Source organism: Heloderma suspectum, chromosome 4 (genome assembly GCF_057233095.1).
Source record: "Heloderma suspectum isolate Gila_16-S chromosome 4, 16-S_ref, whole genome shotgun sequence".
NCBI classification, from domain to species: domain Eukaryota; kingdom Metazoa; phylum Chordata; class Lepidosauria; order Squamata; family Helodermatidae; genus Heloderma; species Heloderma suspectum.
The window spans coordinates 166,216,507-166,243,710 of record NC_139461.1 but is presented as its reverse complement, the minus strand read 5'-3'; the positions used below and the strand labels follow the sequence as shown (position 1 = coordinate 166,243,710).

Here is a 27,204-nt window from a genome sequence, read left to right as displayed (position 1 = left end):
TACCTACTTGGAAGTACTGGGAACTGAACCCAGGACCTTTTGCATGCAAAGTATGTTCTCCGTTACTGAGCTACGCACCTTCCTCTGACCTTGGTGAAGATGCGTGTGGGGACCTTGCTTAGTCATTTGCTTTGAGAAAGAGGAATGGACATGCAAAGGAGCCTGCTGTATCTCTATTTCCTCCCCAGGGATGGCTGAGTATGCTTGAGAACACAAATGTTACAGGCCTGAGAAAACAACAGTGATTTCTGGCAGGAAAAGGATGGGCAAAACGTGGCCTCTTCCCACTCCAAAGATGTGCAGAATTGCGTATGTGCCCTGGTGAAGATCTCTGGGTTGATGTCCGGATTGGTCTCGTGTGAAGCAGGAACAGCGGAGAGGACACGCAATCCTGCATCTCCCTGTTCGGGGGGCAGAGGATCTGCCATGATCGTCCTCCATTTGCTGAGTTGTGCAAGGGTTGGTTGCTGTAATGGCATTGGCATCAGTAGGGCACGTGCGCTGGCTTTTGCCTGGATGCAACAGGCCCCCTGGATAGAATCCTCATGCTCTGAAGAAGTGGCGACCAACAACTCTTCTGATGCGAGTGGGGCACTTTATGTGTAGCAGTTTGGGTCTGGGCAACTCTAATGGGTATTTCTGACCATTTTTTCATTTCCAGTTGTGGAGCTTTTCTTTTTTGTTGGAGCCATCTTGTAGCAAAAGAAAAAGCCAAGAGAAGGAAAAACAAAGCAAAAGCTTTTTTTTTTTTTTTTTGAAGCAGAGAACAGAAAAACTGGTAAAAGAGAGAAGACAAAATTCAAGGTTTGTAGAGACAAAGAAGAGGAAAAGAGGCCTGAGAGTTTGTTGAAAGAGAAACTAGAACAAGCTCTGTCCCAGATGGAGACAAGGAACGAACTGGGTGGGAGGAGCCAGAGGCCAAGACCAAGGCAAAAAGTCTGGTCACATGTTCCTAGCCTGCCCTGGGCAGTGGGAGGAGTTAACCATGATGGATGTCTCCTTGCACCAGATGGGAAGAGGATGTTCCCCCTGCCCACTGCAGCCCCCGTGGAAAGCACCGCGACAGCTTCCTTACCTGAGATTGGAGCTTTGACCTTGGGTGGATGCAAAGTAGGGGCAGGGAGCAAAGGCACTGAGGATATGCAGGATCCAGAAGCCTCCCAGCTCCCATCCCCACAAACTCCACTAGATGCGCTCAAAAGCACATCTAGTGAGAAAAGCAACAGAAATGAGGATGGAGAGAAGTTTGACTTTGTTTCTCCTTCTGCTCTACTGGGCATCTGCCAGCAGAGCACTGGATATTTGGGGTGCTCCAACATCAGGGCATTCATTCGTAAAGCACAGGGTTGCTCCCTCACAGAATCAGAAATTAAAATACATTGTAATAAATGCAAAAACTAATCCGTTAAAATGTTGTATTTAAAGCCACAGCTAAAAGCTCAATAATTAGTAAACAAAGTTGGCAGTGCAATCATTGAGGGAAGGCTCGGATAAATTAATCCTATTAGTGACAGGCTCCTCAAAATACTTATTTGCATCTCTTATCTCCTTGCATCTCCTTTGTGCAAGTTAGGATTCCTTTTCATTCTCTTTGGACAACATTGCCATTTTCTGAATGAAGTCTTCTAATCTCTTCCTTGACACTACTTGTTAACCATGGTGATCTCTTAGACCTGGTGGTACTTTTCCTGACCTGCTGTATATATTCTACCGGAGCTTCTATCATTGTGGTTTTGAATAACTACCAAGCATTCTGGAGAGACTTGACCCTCTTGACTTTTCCTTTCAATTTCCTTTTTACCAGTCCCCTTGTTTAGAGAAGTTTCCTTTTTTGAAAACAAATGTGACGGTGTTGGAATTCCTTGGCAATTTCCCACTTATATATAAATTAAATTTAATAGCAGTGGTCATCGTTTCCAATCAGCTCAACACTCATATCTTGCACTAGGTGCTGGGCACCACTTAGGGCTATCTCCAAGGTCATCTCCCCTCTGGCCGGTTCTATGACCAACTGTTCTAGTGCACAATTACGTAGGGTATTCACTTTACCTCTCTGTCATGGCTGGGACTTGCATTTATCCAGTCTCTGTGAGGGTAATTGAAGTCACTCATTGCTGCAACACTTTCCCTTTTGGATTCCTCCCTCATTTCATTCTCCATTTCACCATTACAATAGCATGTCCCCAGTATTAAATTACTTTTGGGACCTGGTATAGTCAACCCACAGTGATTCTGTGGAGGAGTCTGCCCCCCTTCTGAGGTTTCTAGTTTAACACGATGCCCTCTTTGACATATAGAGCAACACAACGCCCAGTACATCCTTCCCTATCTTTAGAGAGATAGTTTTCCAAAGCTGCTGGGGAGTGCCTGATTACAATGGGGTGTGAATTTATGTAACAAAGCATGGCATCCCCAGGTATTTTATGTAGAGAATATTTTATTAGTTTCTGTAATCAAACCCATGTAAATAAGACCTTACATATTTAATACAGTGCGTTACCCCTGTACAAATGAAAAAAAAAAGTTTAAACATTTCTAGACCAATATGGCTGTTAATTTCTGTACAATGCCAACTCACAGTACAAGTGGATATCTTTTTCCCAAAGCTGACATCACAGCTAAGTTTCCAAAAATTCAAATTATAATATTTATATAAAAAAGAACCAATAGCATTTCACTAGGCATCAATAGCAGCAACAGACCTTTCCAGCTTCTGCCGTCATTTGAACAAAATTATACATATTAGACTTTTAGTTCACTCTTTGTCCCAGAAAAGTGTTGGGGAAGGGAAGAAGAGGAAGTAAAGGAAACCAATGTGGCATGTGGTGCTCTTATTAACTTCCAACCGTTGCCTGAAAAGTCTAGAGTAACGTTATTAAAACAGCTCTGCTATAGCACAGTCACAACTACATATCATAAGCAGGTATGGGATATTTTACATTCACAGAAATTATCATACAGTACTCTTCTACAGCTACACTACTAGAAGGATACAATTAAGAAGGCATTATTTGACTTGGTTCTATTTCCCAGCACACAGTGAGCAGAAAGGAGGTGCAAAGCAGCTCTGATAGAAGAATGCGCCATTTCAGAGGGTGCTCTCTTGAGGCACAAAGTCAAGTGCTTGTTGTTCTATACAGACATAAGCTGAAAACCACTTGAAGGCCAAAGACTTATTTCCCCCAAGTATTACTGAGCTGCAGCTCAATATGACTGCCAATACAACTCCAAAAGGGAGCCTTCAGAATTCTGCACTTCTGGTATTAGAATGTCATAGGGATCACTTAGCATTTTTTTCCAGCTGAATTCAGCACTACATCAAACCATAGCAGCCACGCCCTACTTTTTAGGGAAGTCTGACAAAGAACATCTACAGAATGAAGTGGTGTGCGCGTACATGTGTGACTATGTGTGATTAAATTGCTCTGTGTGACTTACCAACTGTCTTACATTTTTTGAGTTCATTATTAAGGACCAACATTATCTTAGGAAACTGAGCAACATAAAACCAAACCCAGTTCTGTCCTGGCCTTTTTCAATCTGCCTCTCGTCCCAAAATGAAACAGCAGCAAACAAACAGGACAGTATTTACTTTCAGCAAATAAGATGCCTCAGAAGCATTATTTTTCATTCTGCATCCTTGGAAAGCAGAGAGGTGCCTCTATTCAAAAAGATCACGCTCATTCAAGCGGTGGCATGGAAGCTACAAGCCCCAAGATCCCCAGACCTTTCGAGCCTGCGGCCATTCACATCTGCGTCTCTTTAAGCCACTCATGGCCTTGGAGGGACATGCCTTGCCCTTTGGGCTACAGGTTTGTGCTGCTGTCATTTCACTCCCCATATTGGCATAAAGGGGCACAGCACTTATGATTTCGTTTCTTCTGTCTTGATGGCCTGAGGTTTGATTGGTCCAGTTCTAACAGGCTTGGGGGCTGTTGCAGCTGCAGGACTCTGCTTCTCCTCCACTTTGTCCTGACATGCTCCTGAGGAGCCTGCCATAGTCTCAGGGGCTTTATTCCCATTGTCACCCACTTTCAGCATTTTGCTTCCAGGCGGCTTGTTCTGCTGCTGCTCAGAGAAGAATCTCTGTGTGGACTGAAGGACCTCTGCTCTCTGCTTTGCCTTAATAAAAAAGAAAGAGGTTTTAAGCATGGCACAGTCCAGAAAGGAAAGCTAATTATTCTGTGCGCATACTTTAAAAGAGCCCCAGTCAAAATGGAATATTGTACCACATGCTATAGGAACTTATACATCTTGGAATTTCTGTACATAGTTACCTGAATGCCAAGCAAAATTGCTCATTACAATTTTTAGTATTCTGAATTCCCTTAGACCTAGATTCCACCAGAAGTAGTACAGGAGTTAGGAGGGGCCAGAATGCCACCTAGACTGAACCCCAGCTTCAGATCAAGCAGCACCAAGTAACTCAAGCAAGACAGTCAAACCACATGCTGAAGGAGATGACACTACCCACCCTGGACACTACCAGTCATACCTGTGGAAATTGTTACGATATCGTTAGGGCTTGCTAGAAAGCTTCTCTCATATAGTTCCGTTGAACTGGATGCCTGAGAATAAGCAATAGCTCATGTTTCTGTGAATTAGTCTTACAATGTGTTTCTGCACATTCTCTACCCAGCACAGATGCTAAAGCAGCTCTGCTTGGTAGTTCAAGGAAATTCATGTAGCTGGACACACTGCTGAACATCACTGAGAACCAGCAGCAACCATTAATACGTAAGACACACAGCAGGCCTACAGAGGCCATGGCCTTAGTGCAACTCTACGCTTCCCCCAACTATATTAACAAGACAATGTCAGCCATTCACTCTCCTGTTTTGATGACAAATGGTTCTACTTGTGTTGAGGGCAGCTTAAAATGTTATAAATTCCATAAACAATTCTGCACAATCAAACCCTCTAAACAATGCTATATAGGAGAGAAGAATTTGATCTTTGAATACATTACAACATAGACCTGGTTTGCGCAGTCACCACAGCCTACTGTGTCTTATTTAAGCCATGGTGGGTTGTGGTGTGTGTCAGCAGCCATTTTGAACATTCATCCATACCAGGCAGTGGCCATGGTTTGTGTCTTCTGAACCTGGGCAGCAGGGCTTGTTTGAGGGTTATATAACCCTCAAATAACTCATGTTCTGTCATAGGGTTGCCTGTAGACCTCCCTATCCACCCACTGACTGGGTTCACATGACACAACAACACATTGTAGGTAATTAGCCACGACGCGTTGCCGTGTCTTCCAAACCCAGACTGCTTCCTGAAGGGTGGTTTATTTTTCAGCAACAAGCCACCCTGACAACCCATGGCTTGTTCTAAAGATTGTTCGATCCATGATGGGTTGTCGTATCATCTGAACCCGGGAGAGCAATTTCATCGTGGGTTGCAGGGATCAGCTGCAGAGCCGCTCAGCAAGAGTGGCAAAAAACCCTGCCGTTCTTCATGAACTCTTAGTGCCACCAGTGGCAGCCCCTCCACAGATGCCCAAGTGGCACTTTGGGGCGACCATCATGAACACCCTTAAAAAAAAACTTTGGTCCCAGAAAACTGCTCAAGTGTGTTCATAATTTTGGGGAAGCGATCTATCACAAGTGCGCCCTTATGTCTATCCGATGTGTAATCTTGCCTGGTTGATTTCCTTGTATGTTTCAGCTGTCAAACAGAGTGGTGAAGTCTAGTAGGTAGCATACATGGAAATTGCCAGGGACCAATTGCCAAGTTGTCAATTGAAAAGCACCAAAAAGGGGGAGAAAGCAGCAAAAGTGCACCAAAAAGGGGGCGGGGGGGAGAGACAATATCTGCCTCTTAACAACGTGATTCCATTGCTTCTAAGTGCTGGGCTGACACTTCTCAGTGCCCTCCCACCTTTTAACACTTCCCCGAGTCTCCAGCTAATGGAGAACTTCGTGCAGGTGCGCAAATTTCCCCAGCCATTAAATTTACACAAAATTCCCCTCAATTTACTTTCCAGCCATTAAATTTGCATACATTTTCGTCCCAAAAATTGCCCAAGTCTTGCCCTGTCAATTTCCATGTATGTTGACTACCCCTCTTCTGCAATCCCTTTGACAGCTGAAGCATACAGGGAAATTGAGTAGGCAAGACTAACATGACAGCCACAAGAGTGCACTTGATCGACAACAATAATAAAAAAATTACCAACAAAATTGCACAATTTTCTGGGGCTGAAAAAATAAAACGACCCTAACTGCACATTTTTGAGGCTCCAAAAATTTTTTTTTTAAAGACAGTGGTGAACAAAAAGGGGTAGCAATTGGAGCAGGGAAGGGGAGACAAGATGGGTTCTGCCATGAAGGATGGTGGGATACCAGCTGGAGGACTAAGGGGGAAGGTGGGGGAGAACAAACCATGGCGAGCCTGATCATCTATCAGGTGCACCATGGGTTGTTCCGTGAACAACCCACACTGTGTAGCTTTATTCACAGGGTGGCTTAGTGACCGTGGCCATAGAGAGGGAGTTTGCATCTACACCATCCTATTGCCCCTCAGTCACCTTCCCAGGAAGCACAGGAATGCTCCCTTAGTATGTTAACAGTTTTCAGTGCTTTCATTTTCCACCCTTAAAATCTACTTAATCTAAGGGAAGTGCATGCTACTGAGTTGTCATGCCTTGAAATATTTCCAAGTATTCCAATAAAAGTAATTTTCAAGTAAAGCTGTGAATATAACATGTAACATATAAAACACACTATTCATTTTACTGATTTCCGCCCAACCAAATATTTCAGTGCAGCTACTTTTGACTACAGGAAAACTTTTCAGATATTTATACAATATGAAACATTAACTTTACATAATATACCTTTAGATAAACATGCTAAATTATCTCTCTACAAATTTAAGAGCAGTGGAAATAACCTATGCTCTATTGTAGGCTTATTTGAGAATTGTTTAACTCTCAAACAACTCCTGCCGCCTGGGTTTAGATGACATGACAAACCATGGAAAGCCCCCGCTAGAAGTTGAACTAGATGAGGATCCAGTGGATCACTGAACTGGTTTTGTTTTTATTCTGATCTACTTTTGTTAGTCTGTTACTAACAAACTACTTTTGTTAGTTTTGTTTCTTCTGCTGATGTAATACTGCATTTTATTTGTATCTGATGTGTAAGCTACACTGGGAGCTTTGTAAACTGAAGTTCAGCATATAGATATTTCAAAATTAAATATGTGGTAATTGTTTTAACTAATGGTAGTATCCAATGTTAGTCCTACTTAGAGTGGACCCACTGAAATGAATGGGACTTAAGTCACTCCTAAACTATCCCTTGCGCAACAGAGATTTAATGCTTCCTCTAAGAAGTCCTGAAATTAGTGGAAAAGCTCATTTTTGGATTGAGACAGGTTGGCAGAGCTCCCTGATGTGAGCTCCGCTGACCGGCCCTGTTCCAGAAATCAGCGTTTTCCGCTTGTTTCTGGTTGCTCCCGAAAGAGCGAAATCTCTGTTGCACATGCTGTGGGTCTCACTTGTGGAATGGAATTGGTGAGGTGGGGCAGTGCCTTGTTAGATACTGCCCTAATCTTTTATTTTAATTGTTGGTTCTTCTTACTGTTAGCTGCCTTGAGCACAGTTTCCTTGGTGGAAAGGGAAGGCATAAATCTATATATTAAACAAACAAACTAACAAACAAACACATGCATTCCATCTACTCTGACCGCTTACAGACCTCCAAAGATGACTTCGACAAATAACAGAACCCATTTATTAGAAGTGCTGACTACTGTGTTGACTAAACATACAAAAAACACAGAGAAAATAAAAACCAAGACCACCACCAAAAAGTACAGGTCTCAGTCTCAGGGAAACACTTTCTTTTGGGAGTGAACAGAATAGGAAACATGAAGGAAGTTCTACCCCGGATAGCAATCAACTGGTCCTACAGATTTCAGATTTCCTTTGATCTTATGGCACCCCCACAGAGACTCCGCATCACAACTGTCATCTGAGGGAAAGAGTGTCTTGTTTCATCCAGAAGGGTCTCCAAGTGCTTTTCAATCATGTCAGTGAAATGCAGCTATGGATGGGTGATTCTAGTTATTTAAGAGTTTTGTATGATTAAAAAGAAGGTCATAGACAATGAGCATAATCCCCAAGTTGTGGACTGCATCCAATATAAGAAGGCAAACGTTTCAAAGTGCTGGAAGCATAGCAGTTCATTGGGTTCTTGTTTTCTTTTAATACTTAACTACAACTACAGGGGCTATCTGTGATGCAAAATTTGAATTCCAATTCCTATTTGGCCATTGCAGAAAGGGACATCTGCATCTTAAGCAAAGAGATCTGCATCTTAAGCAAAGCACCTTGCCTTGCAAGCTGTCAAGACTGAACTGTGGTTAACACAGCATGGCCATCCAAAAATACTAACCTTTATGTCTTGTTCAGCCTTCATCGCAGCCTGGGCCTGATTGCCTCTGACTCCAGAGAGTGATCCACAAGGACCCCTGGCCACATGTGGCATACGAGGGTGGCTCAAAAGGCCTGTGGTCATCTGAGGTGGCATCTGACTAGCCAGTGCCATTGGCGGCCTCTGAACAGGCGCTGGGAAGGTGTTAGTATGTGGGGCTCTTACCAATGGAGGGACCAGGTTAGGCTGAGAGAGGATCTAAGTGGGGGAAAAAAACAACAACAAAAAGAGAGACATTTAGCTGTTAGCAAACTGCCAACCTGATCACATGGTGGCTTCTCTGCAGGGAGCATGCCTCTGCTATCCATCAGTGCCAAGCAGTGGGCACATTTTTTCTGTTACGGTCATGTTTGGGAAACCCTAGGGGAGAAAATCCTAAGGTGTCTATTGTGCTTAAAAACTGCCTCAGCACATCAAAGAACAAAAGGGGGGAGGGGAAGAGAAGGGTATCCTCAAATATGTCAAGATGGTGGAACTGGAAAAAGTAGGTTCATGCTTCCGAATAAAATCTAGCGCTCTCAAATTATTTAAAGAAACTGTTGTCATTTTGGAATACTGTTTCATAGCTGCATTTCAGATTAGTGGCTAAGGGTATGCAAGCCACCAGGAATTTCTGTGCACGCCTCACTGAAATGAGTGGAAGCTGTGCAAGAGGTCTGTTGCCCACTTGCACAAATCCTAGTCTTTCCAGTAAAGCCTGCACAGGAGACATTTCTGGTGTATTCTGCCCTGAATGTTTGCTGGAGACCTGAGGCACACACTGGGACCCTTCTCGCAGACACTATTTTCCCCTTTCCTTTCAAACGTTCAACACTCAATTGTAGTGAGAGCTGTGCGAAGAAGCCTGTGGTCACTGCCTGCATCACAGCTGTCCAATTCCTTAACTTCAGGAGCACAGATGTTATTGAAAGAAAGGTATTTTCATCCACATACCAGATTGCTTACATGAATTAGATTTACAATTATGGAAAGCACATTTAGTCAAATATCTGAGATTCCTGCATTTAGGGATTCTTGATTTGAAACAAGGTTGAGCTATACAATCACGCATGACAAATCCCAGCCTGTTGGCAGAAAGCCTGTTGCTGCCCACCTGGGGTGCGAACTGAGGAGGAAACGGCTGGGTCATTCTCACAGCTGCCGACTGAAACTGCTTCTGGTAGACAATGGTATTCATTTTATTGGACTGACTGTTCGGACTTGTAGAAGCAGCCCTTAGAGAGAAAACATTTAAAGTCAGTTAATATACTGGGTATCTCACCAGGGATACCTTGTGTTTACAATTTTCATATACTACCTGAATCGAGAAGAAAAACTGGGTATTACTTAGTAAATGCTGTTTGCAGCCAACACAGGGAAACTGTGTTACTGTACAAAGATATGAAAGACATGGTAAATTTAAGCTGAATTGCCTACCACCATTCACACAACGGGAGCGATTAAGATTAGTTACATGTACTTCAGTAATATTTTGGTAATTTCTTCTAGATTCAGATGAATGAATATGCATGCAGATCTCCTGCATGCAGACAATTCTTCAACCTAATGCAAGTTTTGGCTTAAGAAAAAGGTATACAGTTGTCACATTACAGGCAAACAGAGTATATTGTGAACACTCTATTTCTGAACAAATAGCCATTTGTGTAGGGTATTTAACTAAATGAAGAACAATCAACCAATTTACTGGTCAAATAATGCTTAAATCTAAAAGGCATTAATTTGAATTTCCACAAAGGAAGAGACATGTCAGTTCCAGTGACTCCATGACCACATCAAGAGCTCTCCTCTTATTGCAGCAACTGAAGTACAAATAGACTTGATAGCAGGCCTCTAATTCCTGGGTACTTTTGTGGCCCAAATGTTTTTGTGCATGGTTTTGCTTCCTGAACTCTGTGTTCCTCTTCCTGTTTGAAGAGGCCTGTAGCACAGAAACTTCTTTGAGCATTAGTTTTGGTTTCTCCCTTAGCAGAGCCAGCATGGTTTGTTGTTGCCTATGCTTTGCTGTTGGGTTAACTCTGGTTTCTTTAACCCATAAACAACCCAGAGTTTCCAGGTTTTGCACATGACAAAATAACCCAGGAATGGGGCGTTCCTGGGTTGTTAAAAGTGGAAATGACAAGTGTGCACCTTGCACGTTTACTCATCCCGCAATTCCTGAATTAAACAACCCAGGAATTGCCCCCATGACATGTGAACCAGGTCATTCTGAAATGACAGGAATCCCAGCCCTAGGGTAATTATCTTACTTATGTGGAAAAATGTCAGCTTCTTTATTGGCAAATTCATTTTATCAAAAATGCTGATATAGATAAGTGGTGGTGGTAAGGTAACTTGAAATTAATAGGCAGTGTCCAGTGCCTCTAGAAGTTCCATAACAGAGCAAGAGACTCTGAGGTTATGCTCTCCGCATCGAGCCAAAGAGTTGTGCAATATCATCCAGCACCTCTGGTATGACACTGGTAGTTTAACCTCCTGAGCAGCCACCACACTTGGCAGTGTTAATCACTGGGGCTAAGTGCTGTTATATGAAAATGTCTTGAGCTCATAGGACATCTGTGATATCCAAACTATCCGCAACTTTGGCACATGGCTTTATTCTAAGGGAAGCACAAAATCTAGCCCTTCAAACACTAGGTACTATCATCCACTCTGACTTCCATTGATTTAACATTCACACTGCTTTAAAACTCAGTCCCTAGCTCTGCTAACAATAGTCAGGATCCAATGAATGATGAAACTAGTTATGTGAGCCAAAAGGGGACTTCCTTCCTCAAACAGCACTCCCACCCAAAGCTGCATGGCAGACTGCTTTCCAAACAGCTGGGGATTTCAAAGGGCAGTTTGCAATATGGAAAGAGGGTCAGCAATTCAAAGAAAAACAGTCGTTCTACTGGATGAGTGCAAGTCTCTTATGAGAGCCTAGGTAGCTCTTTGGATCCCATCCAACTACTATCCCCCCCCCCCCCGTTTTTTGTCTTCCACTGAAGCAGTGCTTTCCAAACAATGCAAGAAAGAGAGGGATGCCTTACTACTGTTTTTTCCTCCTTTCCAAGGGAGATGTTCCATTTCACTTTGTCTCAGGGGAGTTTGGGTAACCTGGAGCCCTAGTACAACACTGGCCATAACCAGTCTTTGCTCCCCCATCTAAGACCAAACACCTGATAGTCCTAATAAGAGGTATTCCCTCTTGCTTTGTGATTGTTTAATCCATGCAGTATTAGTTGTATAACCAAGATTCAATGTATAAACTATGTAGAAAAATACATAATGAAGTGAAAAGAAGTTGTTCTAAGCAGCATCCTCTTCATAAAATTCAGAACATTTCACCAAATAGTGTAAAGCTTTTATTGGCAGCATACAATGTCCAAATCATAATCAATAGCTCGTTGGCATTCATGCATATTTGAGGCACAATCCTGCAGAAACACACCTGTGCAAGCTCTGCTGAAATAAATGGAAATTTGGCAAGTGTGCAGCCATTCTGTCTTCATATTTCCTGCAAAATAAATTGCCCTGTTTCCAAATATATTCCCCTTTCCATCTGAGTACAGAGTAGAATAATTATTGATACTGTCTCTTTACCAGAAAGGAAACAAAATACCAAGATGCAATCTGAAGTGACTGATGGCAAAAGGAGGCCAGAATATCTACTACTGGCATTCTTAAAACATACGCATTCCAACCCAGTTCTTTCTATCCCCATGTAGTCTCTATATTATTTTTTCAAAATAATAATAGTTTTTGTTCCACATTATTAAGATGCTTGCCCCCATAAAACATTGTTGCCTAGCCAACATTCTGCACAAATGATTATTTTAAAATCACAAATGTTTCTCCAAATTGCAGCCTTTATTTATTTAGCATTTTAATACTGCTTTTTTTGTTGCCAAAGTGGCACCGTTACACTAATGTTTAATTTAGTACTGTTTTGTTTTTTTTAAATCGGACTCCATCACAAGTCTACAAAGCTGACTTGTTTGAAAAGACTTGTTTACCGAAAGGGACTAGAAGTTGGAGTAGTGCTTCGTCCGGAAACTGGAGGTGTGCCTGGCTTAACATCAATGCCACTTCCAAAGGCCTTCAGGTCCATTTCTGACATCTGAAGAAAACAACAAGTTTACCCATGAATGCAACACTGATATGTTCCATCAACGATCCAACCATCATCCTTTAACCACAGTTACATCTTTACAAAGCCTTTACTACAGTGGGGATAAAAGCTAACTTACAATTTTCACACCTATTCTGATACATCTGAATAAAAGCAGTTGATCATTTAGTTATTTGGATGTATCAGGATTTATACCCCTATATGCATGCAACTTAAGTAAATGCTCAAGAGGTTAAACAGAGTAGGACACAGCTCTAATGTGCTATCAAAAGTCAATAAACTACACCACATGCCTACTGCACAAAGAATAAAAGAGATGAGAGCCAAGCAACTGTAACTTGACTGACAGCAAGAAATCATCCCTTTCTCCCTCCAACAGAGAGAGAGAGAGAGAGAGAGAGAGAGAGAGAGAGGCAGGAATGTATAGTGTGAGTTGGCAACTCAAAACCACTATACTCACAATTTGCACACTTGCCTCCCCATATCCAAAAAGAAAATAAAGTAACCTTTTATGGGTATTATTCATCCTAAGTGGTTCAAAAGGCACAGAATGAAGACTTATGAGACTAATGTATGCATACACACACGTTTTTATATATGCACAAATACAGCCAGAAGAGACTTGGAAGGACAATTATACTTGCATACATACACAGAGAACTAGATAGTCTCTCTGGCAAGCAAACACACACACACACACACTCCAAAAAACCAAAACCACAGGACTCCCTTTGACCACACATAGAAGGGAGGCCACTTTTCTGGGACCCTCATTCATTTCCCTGTACAGACTTCATCATAGAGCATTCTCTCCACATTGTGAACACTCTTGCATTCATCCTATTAAACGAAAAAGAAAATGTCACAATCCAGCCAAAGTTAAGCTCTTTTCAATTCTCATTCATTTCAATGAGATAATTAAGAATGTGTGTAGCTCTCTCCCGGTGAAATTTGCAGGACCTAAAAGTGCTTAAGTTTGGCTGGATAGTGACAAAAAGTCTATAAATGCATTATTATGCTGTTACAGTATTTTGTTGGGTCTATTTTGTTGGATCCTCTAATGCACAACACAAGCGGAACAACACAACATCTCTCTTTTCCAATGCCCTCTCTATACTCATCCATCTCTCAGCCTACCTTGGCCATCTGTGTGGACATATGTATGATGGTTGAGGGTAGGGTAGGTAGCCAACACCTAAGCAGAATGACGACTGTGAATGTCAACTACGAGACACGTCTTACCAGTATATTAATTCTAAACTAGTTCGATAATGGTTCAATTTTTTCCATTTGCTATTCTTGCTTAATTTCGTTTAAGTATTGTAAGGATTAAGACATTACCCCTTTGGAACTATTGCCATACTGTAGCCACTTGGCATATAATGTGCATTAGCACATAGCGCAAGATCAAGACAAACGTATTTACCTTCCCAGTTATAATGCTGTGCTGAGTTCCAGCTGGAATTAGTCCTCTGAAAGGCTGACCCACTTGTGCTGGCCGACTCAGACTCTGAGCCGGAGGCTGTGGTGGTGTATGCTGCAATGGAGGTTGAAGGGACTGTGGAAGAGCAATTAAAGGCTGACCAGCTGATCCAAAGTTGGGCAAAGAAAGTTGCGATCCTGGTATAGGTACTGTCACCTGGAGAAAAATATGAGAATGTATTAGACCTGCAGATACATCAATAATTTAAGTTCATCAAAACAAAATTGTCACTTTTGAACTCTGGTGAGCAGCATATACATTTTGCTCCACATATAGTACTAATACATCTTGTAGCTATTCTCTTGTGCACCTGAAAAACAATATCCACATTTCTACCCTTTGGGGTTGAAGAGAAAAACTTGAGAACATGTGGGCAGAATCTACTATTCAGAACCAAGCTGAACAGGGTTCTTAGTAAACAGAATTCTCCCTCCTTTCCTTTCCCCATTAACTTCACTTTTCCTTATTGTCGTCATAATTCCCCTGAACATGGAGGATTTGGGTTTCCTTAGAGCAGACTTAGGTTTTGGAAGTTCTAAACTTGCAAAGCCTTCAGAATATATGCATGGCTTTCACCATATTTAAAATGATTTTCAATTTTAAATCCTGTCCTTCAATCCCAAAGGGTTCTCGAAGTGGCTAACAATTAAGAGTCAATTAAATGAGTAATTAATTATTAAAATATAAAACAGAACATTAAAAACAGAGGCAGTTATTAAAAGCCACATATAAACAGAGCCAGGAGGGTAAAAACACAGAACTAAATTCTCTGAACAAATAAAAAGTTCTTTATCTGCCACTGAAAATACCAAAGTTGGTGCTAGGCAAGCCCCTAGGACCATTGGGAGGACAATCCCAAGAGGGGTTCCACCACAGAGCAGCTCTGCCTCTGATCACGACCCCCTCACCTCAGAGATTTGGGGACCTAAAGAAGGGGCTTGGAAGGTCTAAGTCTTGGTGCATGTTCATATGGGAGCAAGCAGTCCTTGCTATATGCTGGTCTCAAGCCATCTGGCCCAGAAGTGAGTGCAGAGGTTTCAAAACTGGCAATGTAAGGTCTGAATGCAAGGTCCCGGTCAACAATCTAGCTGTGGTATTTTGTATCAACTGAAACTTCTGAACAGTTTTCAAAGACAGACCCAAGCATGGTAACTCTAACAAGATGTTATGGAAGCATGGATAACTATGGCCAGGTTATCTCTGTTGAGGTGGGGTTGCTGTTGGTGCACCAGCCTAAGCCATGTGAAAGGTGATTAATTCCAAGAAGCTGCTTGGACCTCCAGACACAAGGCTGGATTTAAACAGTTTCCTCACACAGCAAACCTGATCCATTAGGGAAAGGTGCACCCCATTCAGAACAAGATGAAGCCCATCTTCCTGTTCAGAAGAACCCACCTGCCTGTAGTACCTCCATCTTCTGGAGTCAACTGTCCAAGTAGGAATGGAGGAGGTGTGCTCCAAATCACCATGTTAGCCAGCTGCTCTAGAAGGATACCATGAGTGATGGTGCTGAAAGCCACTGGGAGGTCCAGGAGAAAGCCACTGGGAGGCCTGCCCTTCTCCCACATAGGTCACCCACCAGGACAACCAAATCAGTGTCTGTGCTAAAATCAGGTAAGAAGCTAGACTGAAATGGATCTCGAAAAATCAGTTTCATCCTGGAGTTGTAAATCTTGGTCCAAAAGGGAATACTTGCAATCAGAACAGCCAATTATTGGAGAAGTCATCAGGGTCCATGGAGGCTATTAATGGGAGTTCATATACAACTGCCTCCTTTAAGGTGACCCAGGATCACACTTGCTTGCAAAGAGGCATTTATAGCCCCAGGACCCAACTAGTTAACACACTCCCGATCAATGCAATAAACCAGGAGGGGCAAGGATTGAGCTTATACTGGTGGTACTCCACATTCCTCCAAGCACCTTGTTGATGTCTTTGGGCCCAATGACTAAAACTCATCCAATAAAACCCAGCTCAGTGGTGTGCTGAACACATTTCCAGGTCCTGTACTCAGTGACTAAGTTGGTGTGGATCTGAGCAATTTTATCTTCAAAATGCTTACGTCGCAGTGGGCCTCTGAAGGTTCTTTAGCAGTTAATTGTTGGCCTTGATGGAGGAGGCCCTGCACCACCTGGAAAAGCTCAGCTGGAAAGCACTGCAACATGCAATGACAGCAGAGAGGTACCGTTTCTTCACGGCTGTCTTATCTGTCTTTGGCTAGCTAAGATTTTCCACCACCTGTGTTCTAGCTGAGGTCCCAACTATTTCATTGCTCCAACTAGGGAAGCATATGCACTCTATCCAGTTGGAGAGGATGTTTAGGTATGCTTGTATCAACCATTTTCCTTGAAGTGGCAAAAGCTCTGACAAGAGTGCGACCACGCCAACTGGAACTGCAAGGGCCTGTTCAGAGAACACCACAGTATTCTTCTATGTGAAATAATTGCTTTAGGTTGCCATCATCCAGTGTGGCGGCAACTTCCCCATAAAAGAACATGAATCCTGCTCAGTAGGATATTCTCTTGTCATGAGATTGAGGTACGACATAAATCACATACAAATTAAGTATAATTGAAAGCAATTTACCGTGCCATAGTTTACCTGCTGGAGAGCACTGGGAGACTGAGCAGTGTTATAGAAGCTTGTCTGACCCGGTTGCTGAACCTGTCCAGAATACAAATTTGAGGCCGGGGTAAGAGTAGCTCTGGCCTGAGAAGAGAGAGGTTGACATTTTCTAGGTGACCAGGCAATGTTATGTTAATATGAAGAACAGAACAAATGGATGGGCATTTCATTTTGGATTTTATAATGCTCCTTAATATACACATTTTACATTTGGAAGAGTAGCAAGTGTGAAGCAAAGATACCCCATATGTGCATGGCACATATTTGGCACTGCTGCTATTTACAAGATATATTTGAAACAGCTGAATTTATACAAAAAGCAGCACAAATACAGCACTGCTAAATATAAGAAGAGATTCCTAAAAAAAGTGCAGAAGTTTTAATGGAAGAATCAGGACTGCATCAGTGCAAGCAGCCTGACATCAGGACTCTTCCATCCATTTTATAGACATCCAGAAACAGTTCTAGAAAAGCACAGCTGTTCCTTTTTGTTCCAGTGAAGCACCTGGTAACTCCAACTCTTCAGTAACCTCATTGAGGACATCTAGCTCTTACCTGGAGCAGATGCGTATCAATTAGCTGGGAGCCTCCTAGTCCTGAAGCTTGACTCAGCTGATGCTCATACAGTATAGGAATAGGCTGAGTGTTGGATGTCTGTTGAAATGCAAGGCTTGACTGTGCCTTGGCAAGCTCTTGATGCTGCACTGCTGGGAAGTTGTGTAAGGCTGTGCCAGAAAGAACCACTGGTGATGGCTGAGACAGGCCACTTTGCATAAATGCCTGCTGGGATCTATAAAACAAATTTGGCCTGAATTAGTCATTAAGATGTTACTAAACAGTACAAATCTGCCTTTGTGACAAAAGGTTTCAAGGTACACTAGAATAAAAGAGATAAAAACCACAGAAGCAGATATATTCTATGTTCCCATATTATAGAAAAAGAATGGGGGAAAATCTGGATCTGTAACGTGTGGCCTAAAACCACTTAGCTAGCACTGTAGAGTTGTGGCTTAACTTGTACACTTGATAAAAAGTGTTTTCAACCCAGGTCAACTGATTGTTCCAACTTCCCTGAAAAGATGCGACACAGAAGTCCTAAGAATGTCCTCCCACCCCTTTATAATGCTTCAAGTGCTTCCTCTCAAGAGTTGCAGAGGGAGCTTACACTGTGGCTAATTAAGAGAGACCACTAAGATTCTGGACAGGCAGAGGAGATGACATGTCAGAAACCACACCTACCCTAACTCACTCCAAATATTTCAGTCTGGTAAAATTTGAACACTGATTCCTAACAAACACACGCCAATTCAAACGAAATGGTTCTGCATCATTTTTCAGTGTTTGCTAACTTGGATCGTTCAATGCAATTTCAGAACTTGGGCTTTTGGGTGGATTTTTCACCATTCTTGCACCAAAGAACACAAATGGAATAAATAACTGTGCAGACACATTTAGGAGAAGGAACTAGAAACAAAGTATTTCTATTTCCAGATTTTGCTTTCTTTTGGTTAAAAACACTTACCTGTAGGGCTGTAATGAAGAGTTAAACAATTCCTGAGCTTGGGAGACAGCAGGCGCTGCTCCTAAACCCAGCTGGGCTTGATGCTGCCCTTGCAGGGGTGCATATATAGGGATTGGTATCTGCTGAACGGAAGTAGGCTGTAAGGAATGGAAATAATTTAATATCCAAACAAAACATACTAACAATTAAAGCTACCTTATGCCAACTCCATCTAGCCAGTCTACTTTCTTAAAATGGGCCTTTAAGGTCACAGGCAGAAAGGTATTTTCCAGTGCTGCTACTTGAAAGCCTTTAAACTGGAGATGCTGGGAAGTGAAACTGGGGTCTGTCAGAGAGTGAAACTGAAATTTTGCTTCAAAGCAAGTACTCTAACACTGACCTTTGGCCCCTCAACAACTCTGTAGGCAGCTCACTAATTGCTAGAAAAATCAAAGGGATGGGAAATGCCGACAGTGTTTGTGCTAGACTTTTGGCTTACAGGAACTGTGGACTGGAGCAGGCACCCTAGTTCTTGCAACCAACAAGCATAATCTTGCACAGTGAGTTGCCTCTCCTCTTTAGATATAGCATTAATAATATTCTAGTATGAGCTACCAGCTGTGGCCACAACTCACTGGTTTGGCTGGACAGAGACATTTAAAACATAGCATTGTTGAACCCTGATTTGGAATACAAATCAAGTTTTGTATTTCTCTTTAAAGGCCAACATGCTGCTCAATCAACCCCCTAAGTCAGGGGTGTGGAACTTTTTTCTTTTGGGGAAGAAGTTTATTGGAAGCCATATGCAAGGGGTGGGCAGGCCAAAGTCACTTTTCCTACTCTCTTGCAAGATCACCATTGCCCCACATATTCCCTCTCTTTCTCTCAAGATATGAGAGAGAGAATGAATGTGAGCGTGGAGTGGTTAAGATCACCACCACCCATTCACACATCTCATTCGTGCATGCGCCCACACTGAGCTTTTTTCTAAGCCTAACTGTGTGTGAATGATGAAGAAAAGGGAGTGGGGATAAGGAGAGGTTACAGGCCAGAAGAGGATCTACCACAGGGCATTTGGCTCAAAGATCAGCAGTTCCCCATTCCTCCCCCAAGTACCTGTGAGAGCCCTGGTTGAAATCCTTGCTGTTGGGCCAGTGAAGGAGGAGCCAGGCGTGCATGCTGGGTGTTGAACAGATGGCTTGTGTCCATATAGAAAGCTGGAATCTGAGCTACAGAACCAGAAGAAGAGATAAAAGTCAGCGAATTAAATTAATGTAATTAACTCAAAAGCAAAGTTATATTGATCTACCTATCTGCTAAACGTATGTGTTCGAAGGTAAGAAAGAAAGAAAGCTGCTGCCAACTTTCAGAAGAATCTCTATGTTCTGTTTAAAAATTGTACGCATTCACCTTGAATACTAAAACATTTAAATCAAGTCTGTTGGGAACAAAGAACAGACTGCAAAGATATATTGAAGAAAATAACTAGGAGTTTTAAGAAACGCTGAGCTTAAATTTAGTCACTTCTACCTTTAAAGAAAAAGAGCAACTTATTATTCCCTAATATAATGCAATGAATACCCCCATCCCATTACCTGCTGCTGACTGAGACACGTAGACCTGTGGACTCTGCTGTTGCTGGGCAATTAGTGATGGCATACAGCTTAGCTGGGAAAAGTGACCAGCAGATGCCAAATTACTTGTCTGTAACTGCTGTGGCTTCACTTTACAGATGTTGGGTGGGTCAGAGTTGGTAGCGGTTTTTGTACTCAGTGAAGAGGTAGTGTATGTTCCAGCTCCTAAGATTACAACCAGCAAAGTAATGTTTCAGTCAGTAAAATGTTTGATGCACTTTAACTAAAAATATGAGTTATTAGAGCAGTGCTTTATTAAAATATTTTGTCTCACTTTACAAAAATATTTGCCCAAGATTGCTTTGAGAGAACCTCTTTCTATATTTGCTAGCATGATGGTGAAAAGGTCGCCGCTATATGTGCCTCAAATCTGAATGAAAGAGGAACGTATATTCACGGGAGCGTCTCCAATCTTACAGAACTACATTTTCTGGGAGATACTTGCCAAAGGAAGTCTTGTAAGGTCTCTTTACTTGGACTTGGATTCTGTGCCAGAGCTATCCAGTAATGACTTAATGCCAAGACAATGATATTCATCTACACAAAACCAAGGAGCAGTTTAGGACATGTGTAGGAGAATCATACATATGGCCAGAGTTTTCTTTGCTATTTTTAAGGCTGAATCTCTCCGTAGTTGAGACAGCAAACAGCTTTTTGCAAATGACAGTAGCCTGCCCCAGCAGCTTATTTATTTAAAGCATTTTAGGCCATATTTCCAGACAAAGCCCTCTCAGGGCAACAAACAAATAATACAAAGCACAAAAATAAAATGTTGGGTTGTATCCACCCTAATGTACATCCCATTAATTTCAATGGGTTTACTTTAAGAGGGACTAATACTGGATACCCCCCAGTATAACATTAGAATGGTTACAATTCCTAAACTTCCAAATTAAGCAACATTTTAAAATATAAAACAGCCAGCATAAAATTATCACAAACCACAACAATAAAGCAGTCAGTCACCAGCATATTCAATAAAATCATCTCAGTTAAAAGCCACTTGGAACAGACAGGTTTTCAAATACTTTTTTTTAACACCAAGACTGAAGGAAGGCATTCTACAGAGTAGGGACTAAGAAGGCAGGCCAGTGAGCAAGCTTGGCCAACTATGCAAATTTTAAAGAATAGGCAGGTTCAAACTGGTGCAGTTAGATCCTTCAAGCAATCTGTGCAACTGGTATAGAACCTGTTCTGACTGCCTAGTCCCAACAAGCACCTGGGAGGTCACATTCTGTACCAGTTCAAATTTTCAAGTTGTCTTCAAAGACAGCCCTACACATTACATGTTAAGGTAGTCTAGTTTGACTCTAACTAGTGTACACATAACAGGAGGCTAGGTCTGCTTTTTCCAAGTAAGGCCATGGCTGGCTACCACCACCTCCTGTGCCTTTCACAGACAGTGACAGCTCCAGAAAAGACTCCAAGTGGTGAAGCTGGTGCTTCAGGGGGAGTAACCCCTAGCCAGAACCACTTGTTTAGGTGGCTTCCCAGATTAGGTGGCTTCCCACACAGAACCTTCATCTTGTCTGGATTAAGCTTCTTGATCACTCCTCATCCATCCCAAAACTGCCTTCAGACACCTCTTCAAGAGTTCTACAGCCTCCTTTGGTTTTGTTGGTGGAAAACAGATGAGCTGTGCACCTGGTGACAATGCAGCCCAAACCTTTGGATAACTTCCCTGTGTGATTTCATGTAGATGTTAAAACAGCATGGGGGTCAAGATGGAACCCTCCAAAAAAATGGTGATAGGGTCTGCTGCCAAAGAACAGCTGGAGGGGGAGGGAAGCCTATCCACTGCCAAGGGCCCTGTTGACCCATGTGTGCTTGGTGGGGGCTAGGCTTCCTCCCCACCACAAGCCATTTTTCGGCAAAGCATTCTTTCCCCCACCTCTATTCAAGTCAATAGAGCAATACTGCTCCACTCACTTCAGTAGAGGTAGGAAAAAGTGTGCCAACTGATGAAGGGGCAGCAGTGCTGAGTAATGGGCAGTGCGAGGGGACTCACAGCCACGCTTGGGGGTCTTGGCAGGTGCCAATGTGCCTGCAGGCGCTGCGTTGATGACCCCTGGATTAAGCAATATTGAACACAGCTATTGTCTTTGCAAAGCACCTCCTTCTGGATACATCAATGACTTCCTTCACTTAAAAATTATACAGTACATGTTAAATTTGCATAAAATCTACAAAAAAGCAGTGCTATCAGATAAATGCTACTTGTGCGGCTGAACTTACCAAGGATTATCAGAACCTCTGCATAGTCATGCTGGATTTGTAGGCATCATCATTTTACTGTTGAATGCAAACACTGATATTCTTTCCAACTTTTGTATAAATGGTGTATAAAAATTTGATCTAGCTTTTTAAAGTCCGTACTATTAATGGGCTTTGCCAATGGCATGCAAGTAGTAAAACCTTATCCAAGTGTCTTGGGTGATTGAGGAGGAAGGCTGGGAAGTTTTCAATTATAGTTTAGTTACAACAGTTCCTACAATCAAAGTGAACCAAACCAAAACAGACTACTTACATATATTCTTTTCAGAATAGTGTTGAATTGAGTCAAGTGCTAAACAGAGAATCAAAGGAAGCTTGACAACAAGATGATATCACGGGAATAAGTAACTTTCAGGGCACAGTCTAAAGGTTTATACCTGACAGTGACGTTGTAGGTGTAACTGAAGCAACGGGAATTGGAGGCATTGATGCACTTGAGAAAGAGCTGTATGTACCACTGGCTGGTCCAGCACTACTGCTGCTGCTCCCACCACCACTGCCACCACTACTGCCACCAGTAACAGGAGATGCCGATGATGTAACTGGTGAATTCTTTTCCCCTACATTTGGTGAATTCTCCCATGCTTTGCGAGCAGACTCCATCTATTCAGAAAAGGGAATTGCTTTGTTTTAAAAGAGATATTTAGCAGATCTAATTTTCACAGCCGTGTTTTAATATCATCATACTAAATAGCATCCATACTCCTCTAGTGAGCTGCCAGGAAAAGTGAATTGCTTTAAAACATTCAATATAGAAATTGTTTAATATTTTCAGGACAGAACACAGGAAATGATACAGCAAATATTAGAAACAAGTGTGAATCTTCAATATTTTTTCATTTAAATGAAACTTGTCAAGAATATCTGTTAGAAGTATACCTCAGCTATTTAATCCACATATTAAAATTAGGTTAATGGCACAACCAATCAAACACAAGTTTTCAATTCCAGATTTGAACCTTGGGGACCGATACATAAGCAGTTTGAACTGGACCAAATGTAGCACAATCCTGCACATTCATTATAGCAGAGAGGGAAGAAAAACTGCTAAACTTTTGCTTTTTATACCACGTTTGCTGCTCTTAACTTTCACAGCAGCAAATAAAATCAAGATTAAATAGGTTTGAGTTTTTAGGCATGCTGAGCTATAACAGAAAAAGCCAATAAGGGCCGGACTTTTAACTACATGTGATTTTCATAAACAGTGAATCATCATGCTTGTTAGTATTAAAGTGTAGCTTTGAGGTATGTCAAATCTTCAGGGTTCTACACTGAATGAACTACCTCAGCCTGTCTGATCAGTACTGAGTAACACATGAGATTTGCATAAACAACCATTTTAACATCACTCATGCCTTATGCAGCATCCTAAAGACTAACACATTTATTGGAAGCTGTAGCATACTTTTTGCAGTGACCCAAAGCAATCACAAGTGAAAAGGATCTAAGCCAGGGATCTTCAACCTTTTTGGATCTGTGCGCACATTTGGGAATTTGAGAAACTGCTGTAGACACCACCACAAAAATGGCTCCCATTGAGGATGTGGCTAGGCACATAATTTCTGCCATGAGGGCCTGGCTAGAGGTGGGGAGAGGCTGGGAGGGAGGGGGAAATGGAAAGAGTTGTTTCCTGGCCTGCCCAATCTTCATCCATCCACACAGACCTTTCCCCTTTGCTCTTTCTCCCTCCCCATCGCAACTCCCTGCTTCTAGCCTCACTACTTCTCTCCCTTCCCCATTCCTACCATTCTTCTTTCTCTCCCTTCCTAGTCCCAGCCTTGCTCTTTCTTTCCCCTCTACTCCCTTTGCTTTTATTCTTTTCATGCCTGCTGAACAGCTGATCAGTGGCAGGTTCAGAAACAGGAAGGAGAACCTGGTGCCCTAACATTTTTAAAATTGTTATTATTTTTTTCAAAGGGGCAGGGAGGGAAGAATTGTGCAGATGCCAATGGAGGTGCCTACAGATGCCAAGTTGGGGGGCCCTGATCTAAGCTGTGGTTCTTAAATTATATGCAGTTTTCATAATTTAAGAACCAACAGCTGAGAACAGTCTTCCCCAACCTGGTGCCTTCCAGAGGTTTTGGACTATGGCTCTGAGCATTCCTGATTACTTGTCATGCTGGCTGGGGCTGATGAGACGAAGTCCAAAAAAACCGGAGGGCACCAGGCTGGGAAAGGCTGGCTTAGATCCCCATTACCTGTGACTGCTTTGGATCACCTCTGAGACACTATGCTATGATTTCAACAGAAGTAATAACAGATTTGCTGGTCTTTATGATACATACTTTTTGTTGTCTATGCTATAGATCATTTTTATAGATACCCAGTTTTGATCAATTACGTATTCGCTATATCAGCTTAAAATCATCCTTCAATTTTCTAATGGAATTGTTTGCAACTATAATGCATGGTGAAAGCTAGCACCCTATTTGGACTGCAGTCTAACAAAATCATATTATGTTTGTGAAGCACATTTTTATGTAGACAATGAAACTCTTAAAAGTCTTTCTTATTCTACAAGAATAACATCAAATTATTTCTCTAGATGTAAAACATCCAAGACACTGCACAGAGGGAAAAACACCTACAAAGTAGACCACAAGGATTCAAATGGAAAATCTGTTAACTGAGATAATGGGGGAGGGGGGAGGATAAGGATCAATACCAAGACATCAGATACTGATCATAAAACAACTATCAGAGAATGACAGATGACTTAATCTATTCACTATCTTCCTATAGTCTTGAATTTCTACAGTGCATTACTTTTACAATAGCCAATTAAGTGGACACATAATATTTTTTACCAAACATTCAAAAAGTTTCTCAGATCACCAGTTATCCTGATAAAACCAAGGCACATTACTTTATCAGAGCAACATGTCCTGCTAAATACATCTGCAGAGGCACAAGAGTGGTGCTTAAGTGATGCTTTAACATGGAAAGAAGGTTTGAGAGAGTTGAAGAGAAAAAGGCACCACAGCCATGTCAAACTGAGCAACAATTGTAAGAAATGTTAAGTGAAAGTTTTGCTGAAGTTGTATATATTGAAAGTAACTTTTTAGTCCAGTGCAATGTCTGCCAGAGTACTTTTCAAAAGTATTTTGAAATGTGGGTCCTCAATGTTTCACTCTTTAATCTTGGTCTATCAAGAGGCTTAGTTGTAGATGTATATGCAGAAAGCATGTTGCTGATGTATGCCAAAAGAAGGCAAGAAAACTCACAAGGTTTTTTTAAAACTTAAAAAAACACTTGTTTTTTTAAAAAAACAGGCATGTTCCTGCCAGGAACTTCTCTCACAGAAGCCCCACTGACATGAGTTATACAAAAGCACAGGTGTGTATATGACTGGGTGCATACATGCACACGCAGATGTATGTAACTGCACCTAGATAAAGGAGCTAAAGTGCTAAGTTATAGACTCATATTTGTCACTATAGTTATGAATAAGTATCAATAATCTGCTATGTTTAGTAGCTGATCAAAAACTCTGAATTTCTACTTCTAGAAGTCTCCTTTATACCTTACATACAGACCTAAGACAGAGAAAACTAGCAAAAGCTTTAAATCAGCCATAAAGCCATTTTAGAGAATTGCCTGCAGATACTCCCTTTCTTATGTATTTGACGCACTGTATTTGCTGCTGCTCCCCTTCATGGATCACTGCCTTGTTGTGGCGAAGGGGCTTGCGTAACTCAGTGAAGCCTTAAGCTATGCTGTGCAGGGCCACCCAAGACGGACAGGTCATGGCAGAGAGTTCTGACAAAATGTGGTCCGCTGGAGAAGGAAATGGCAACTCACTCCAGTATTCTTGCCAAGAAAACCCCATGGAATGTATCACAAGGCTAAAAGATATGACGCCGGAAGATGAGCCCCTCAGGTCGGAAGGTGTCCAATATGCTACTGGGGAAGAGCAGAGGGTATTTCCAAGTAGCGCCAGAAAGAGTGAAGCGGCTGGGCCAAACCCGAAAGGACACTCAGCTGTGGATGTGTCTGGTGGTGAAAAGAAAATCCGATGCTGTAAAGAACAATATTGTTTAGGAACCTGGAATGTCAGATCAATGAATCAAGGTAAGTTGGAGGTGGTCAAACATGAGATGGCAAGATTGAACATCGACATCTTGGGAATCAGCGAACTCAAATGGACAAGAATGGGCGAATTTAATTCAGGTGACCATCATATCTACTACTGTGGGCAAGAATCCCTTAGAAGAAATGGAGTAGCACTCATAGTCAACAAAAGGGTGGGAAAAGCAGTACTGGGGTACAATCTCAAAAACGATAGAATGATCTCAGCACGAATCCAAGGCAAACCATTCAACATCACAGTAATTCAAGTCTATGCCCCAACCACTGAGGCTGAAGAAGCCGAGGTTGATCGGTTCTATGAAGACCTACAACACCTTCTAGAACTAACACCAAAAAAAGATGTGCTTTTCATCATAGGGGATTGGAATGCCAAAGTAGGAAGTCAAGAAATCACCGGGATAACAGGCAAGCATGGCCTTGGTGTACAAAATGAAGCAGGACAAAGGCTAATAGAGTTTTGCCAAGAGAACACGCTGATCATAGCAAACACTCTTTTCCAACAGCACAAGAGGAGACTCTACACATGGACATCACCAGATGGTCAGTATCGAAATCAGACTGATTATGTACTTTGCAGCCAAAGATGGAGAAACTCTATACAGTCAGTCAAAACAAGACCTGGAGCTGTCTGTGGCTCACATCATGAGCTTCTTGTTGCAAAATTTCGGCTTAAATTGAAGAACGTAGGGAAAACCACTAAACCATACAGGTATGACCAAAATCATATCCCTTATGAATATACAGTGGAGGTGATGAATAGATTTAAGGGATTAGACCTGATAGACAGAGTGCCTGAGGAACTATGGACAGAGGTGCGTAACATTGTTCAGGAGGCAGCAACTCTTTGCATCCCAAAGAAAAAAAAATGCAAGAAAGCAAAGTGGCTGTCTGATGAGGCTTTACAAGTAGCTGAGGAAAGAAGGGAAGCGAAAAGCAAGGGACAAAGGGGAAGATATATCCAACTGAATGCAGAGTTCCAGAGAATAGCAAGGAGCGACAAGAAGGCCTTCTTAAATGAACAAGGCAAAGAAATGGAGGAAAAC

At 42.0% G+C, this 27,204-nt stretch overlaps 1 protein-coding gene across 29 annotated transcripts in view; it reads right to left on the bottom strand.

The window, feature by feature from the left end:
- Positions 1-2,419: 2,419 nt before the first annotated feature.
- The window catches only part of PRRC2C (proline rich coiled-coil 2C), a 90,781-nt gene continuing 65,996 nt past the window's right edge, over positions 2,420-27,204 (bottom strand). For 3 of the 29 annotated variants that reach the window (XM_084851094.1, XM_084851100.1, XM_084851124.1), the window contains 12 exons: positions 22,450-22,675; positions 19,760-19,963; positions 19,281-19,393; positions 18,186-18,322; positions 17,219-17,453; positions 16,625-16,747; positions 13,982-14,194; positions 12,440-12,543; positions 11,875-11,940; positions 9,538-9,658; positions 8,406-8,642; positions 2,420-4,122 (listed from right to left, as the gene is read on the bottom strand). In XM_084851094.1, coding sequence (XP_084707220.1) covers positions 3,865-4,122; positions 8,406-8,642; positions 9,538-9,658; positions 11,875-11,940; positions 12,440-12,543; positions 13,982-14,194; positions 16,625-16,747; positions 17,219-17,453; positions 18,186-18,322; positions 19,281-19,393; positions 19,760-19,963; positions 22,450-22,675 — 2,037 coding nt within the window. In that variant the 3' untranslated portion in view covers positions 2,420-3,864. The remainder of the gene's footprint in view (positions 4,123-8,405; positions 8,643-9,537; positions 9,659-11,874; positions 11,941-12,439; positions 12,544-13,981; positions 14,195-16,624; positions 16,748-17,218; positions 17,454-18,185; positions 18,323-19,280; positions 19,394-19,759; positions 19,964-22,449; positions 22,676-27,204) is intronic. The other 26 variants (XM_084851095.1, XM_084851101.1, XM_084851096.1 and 23 more) reach the window with 14 other exon arrangements.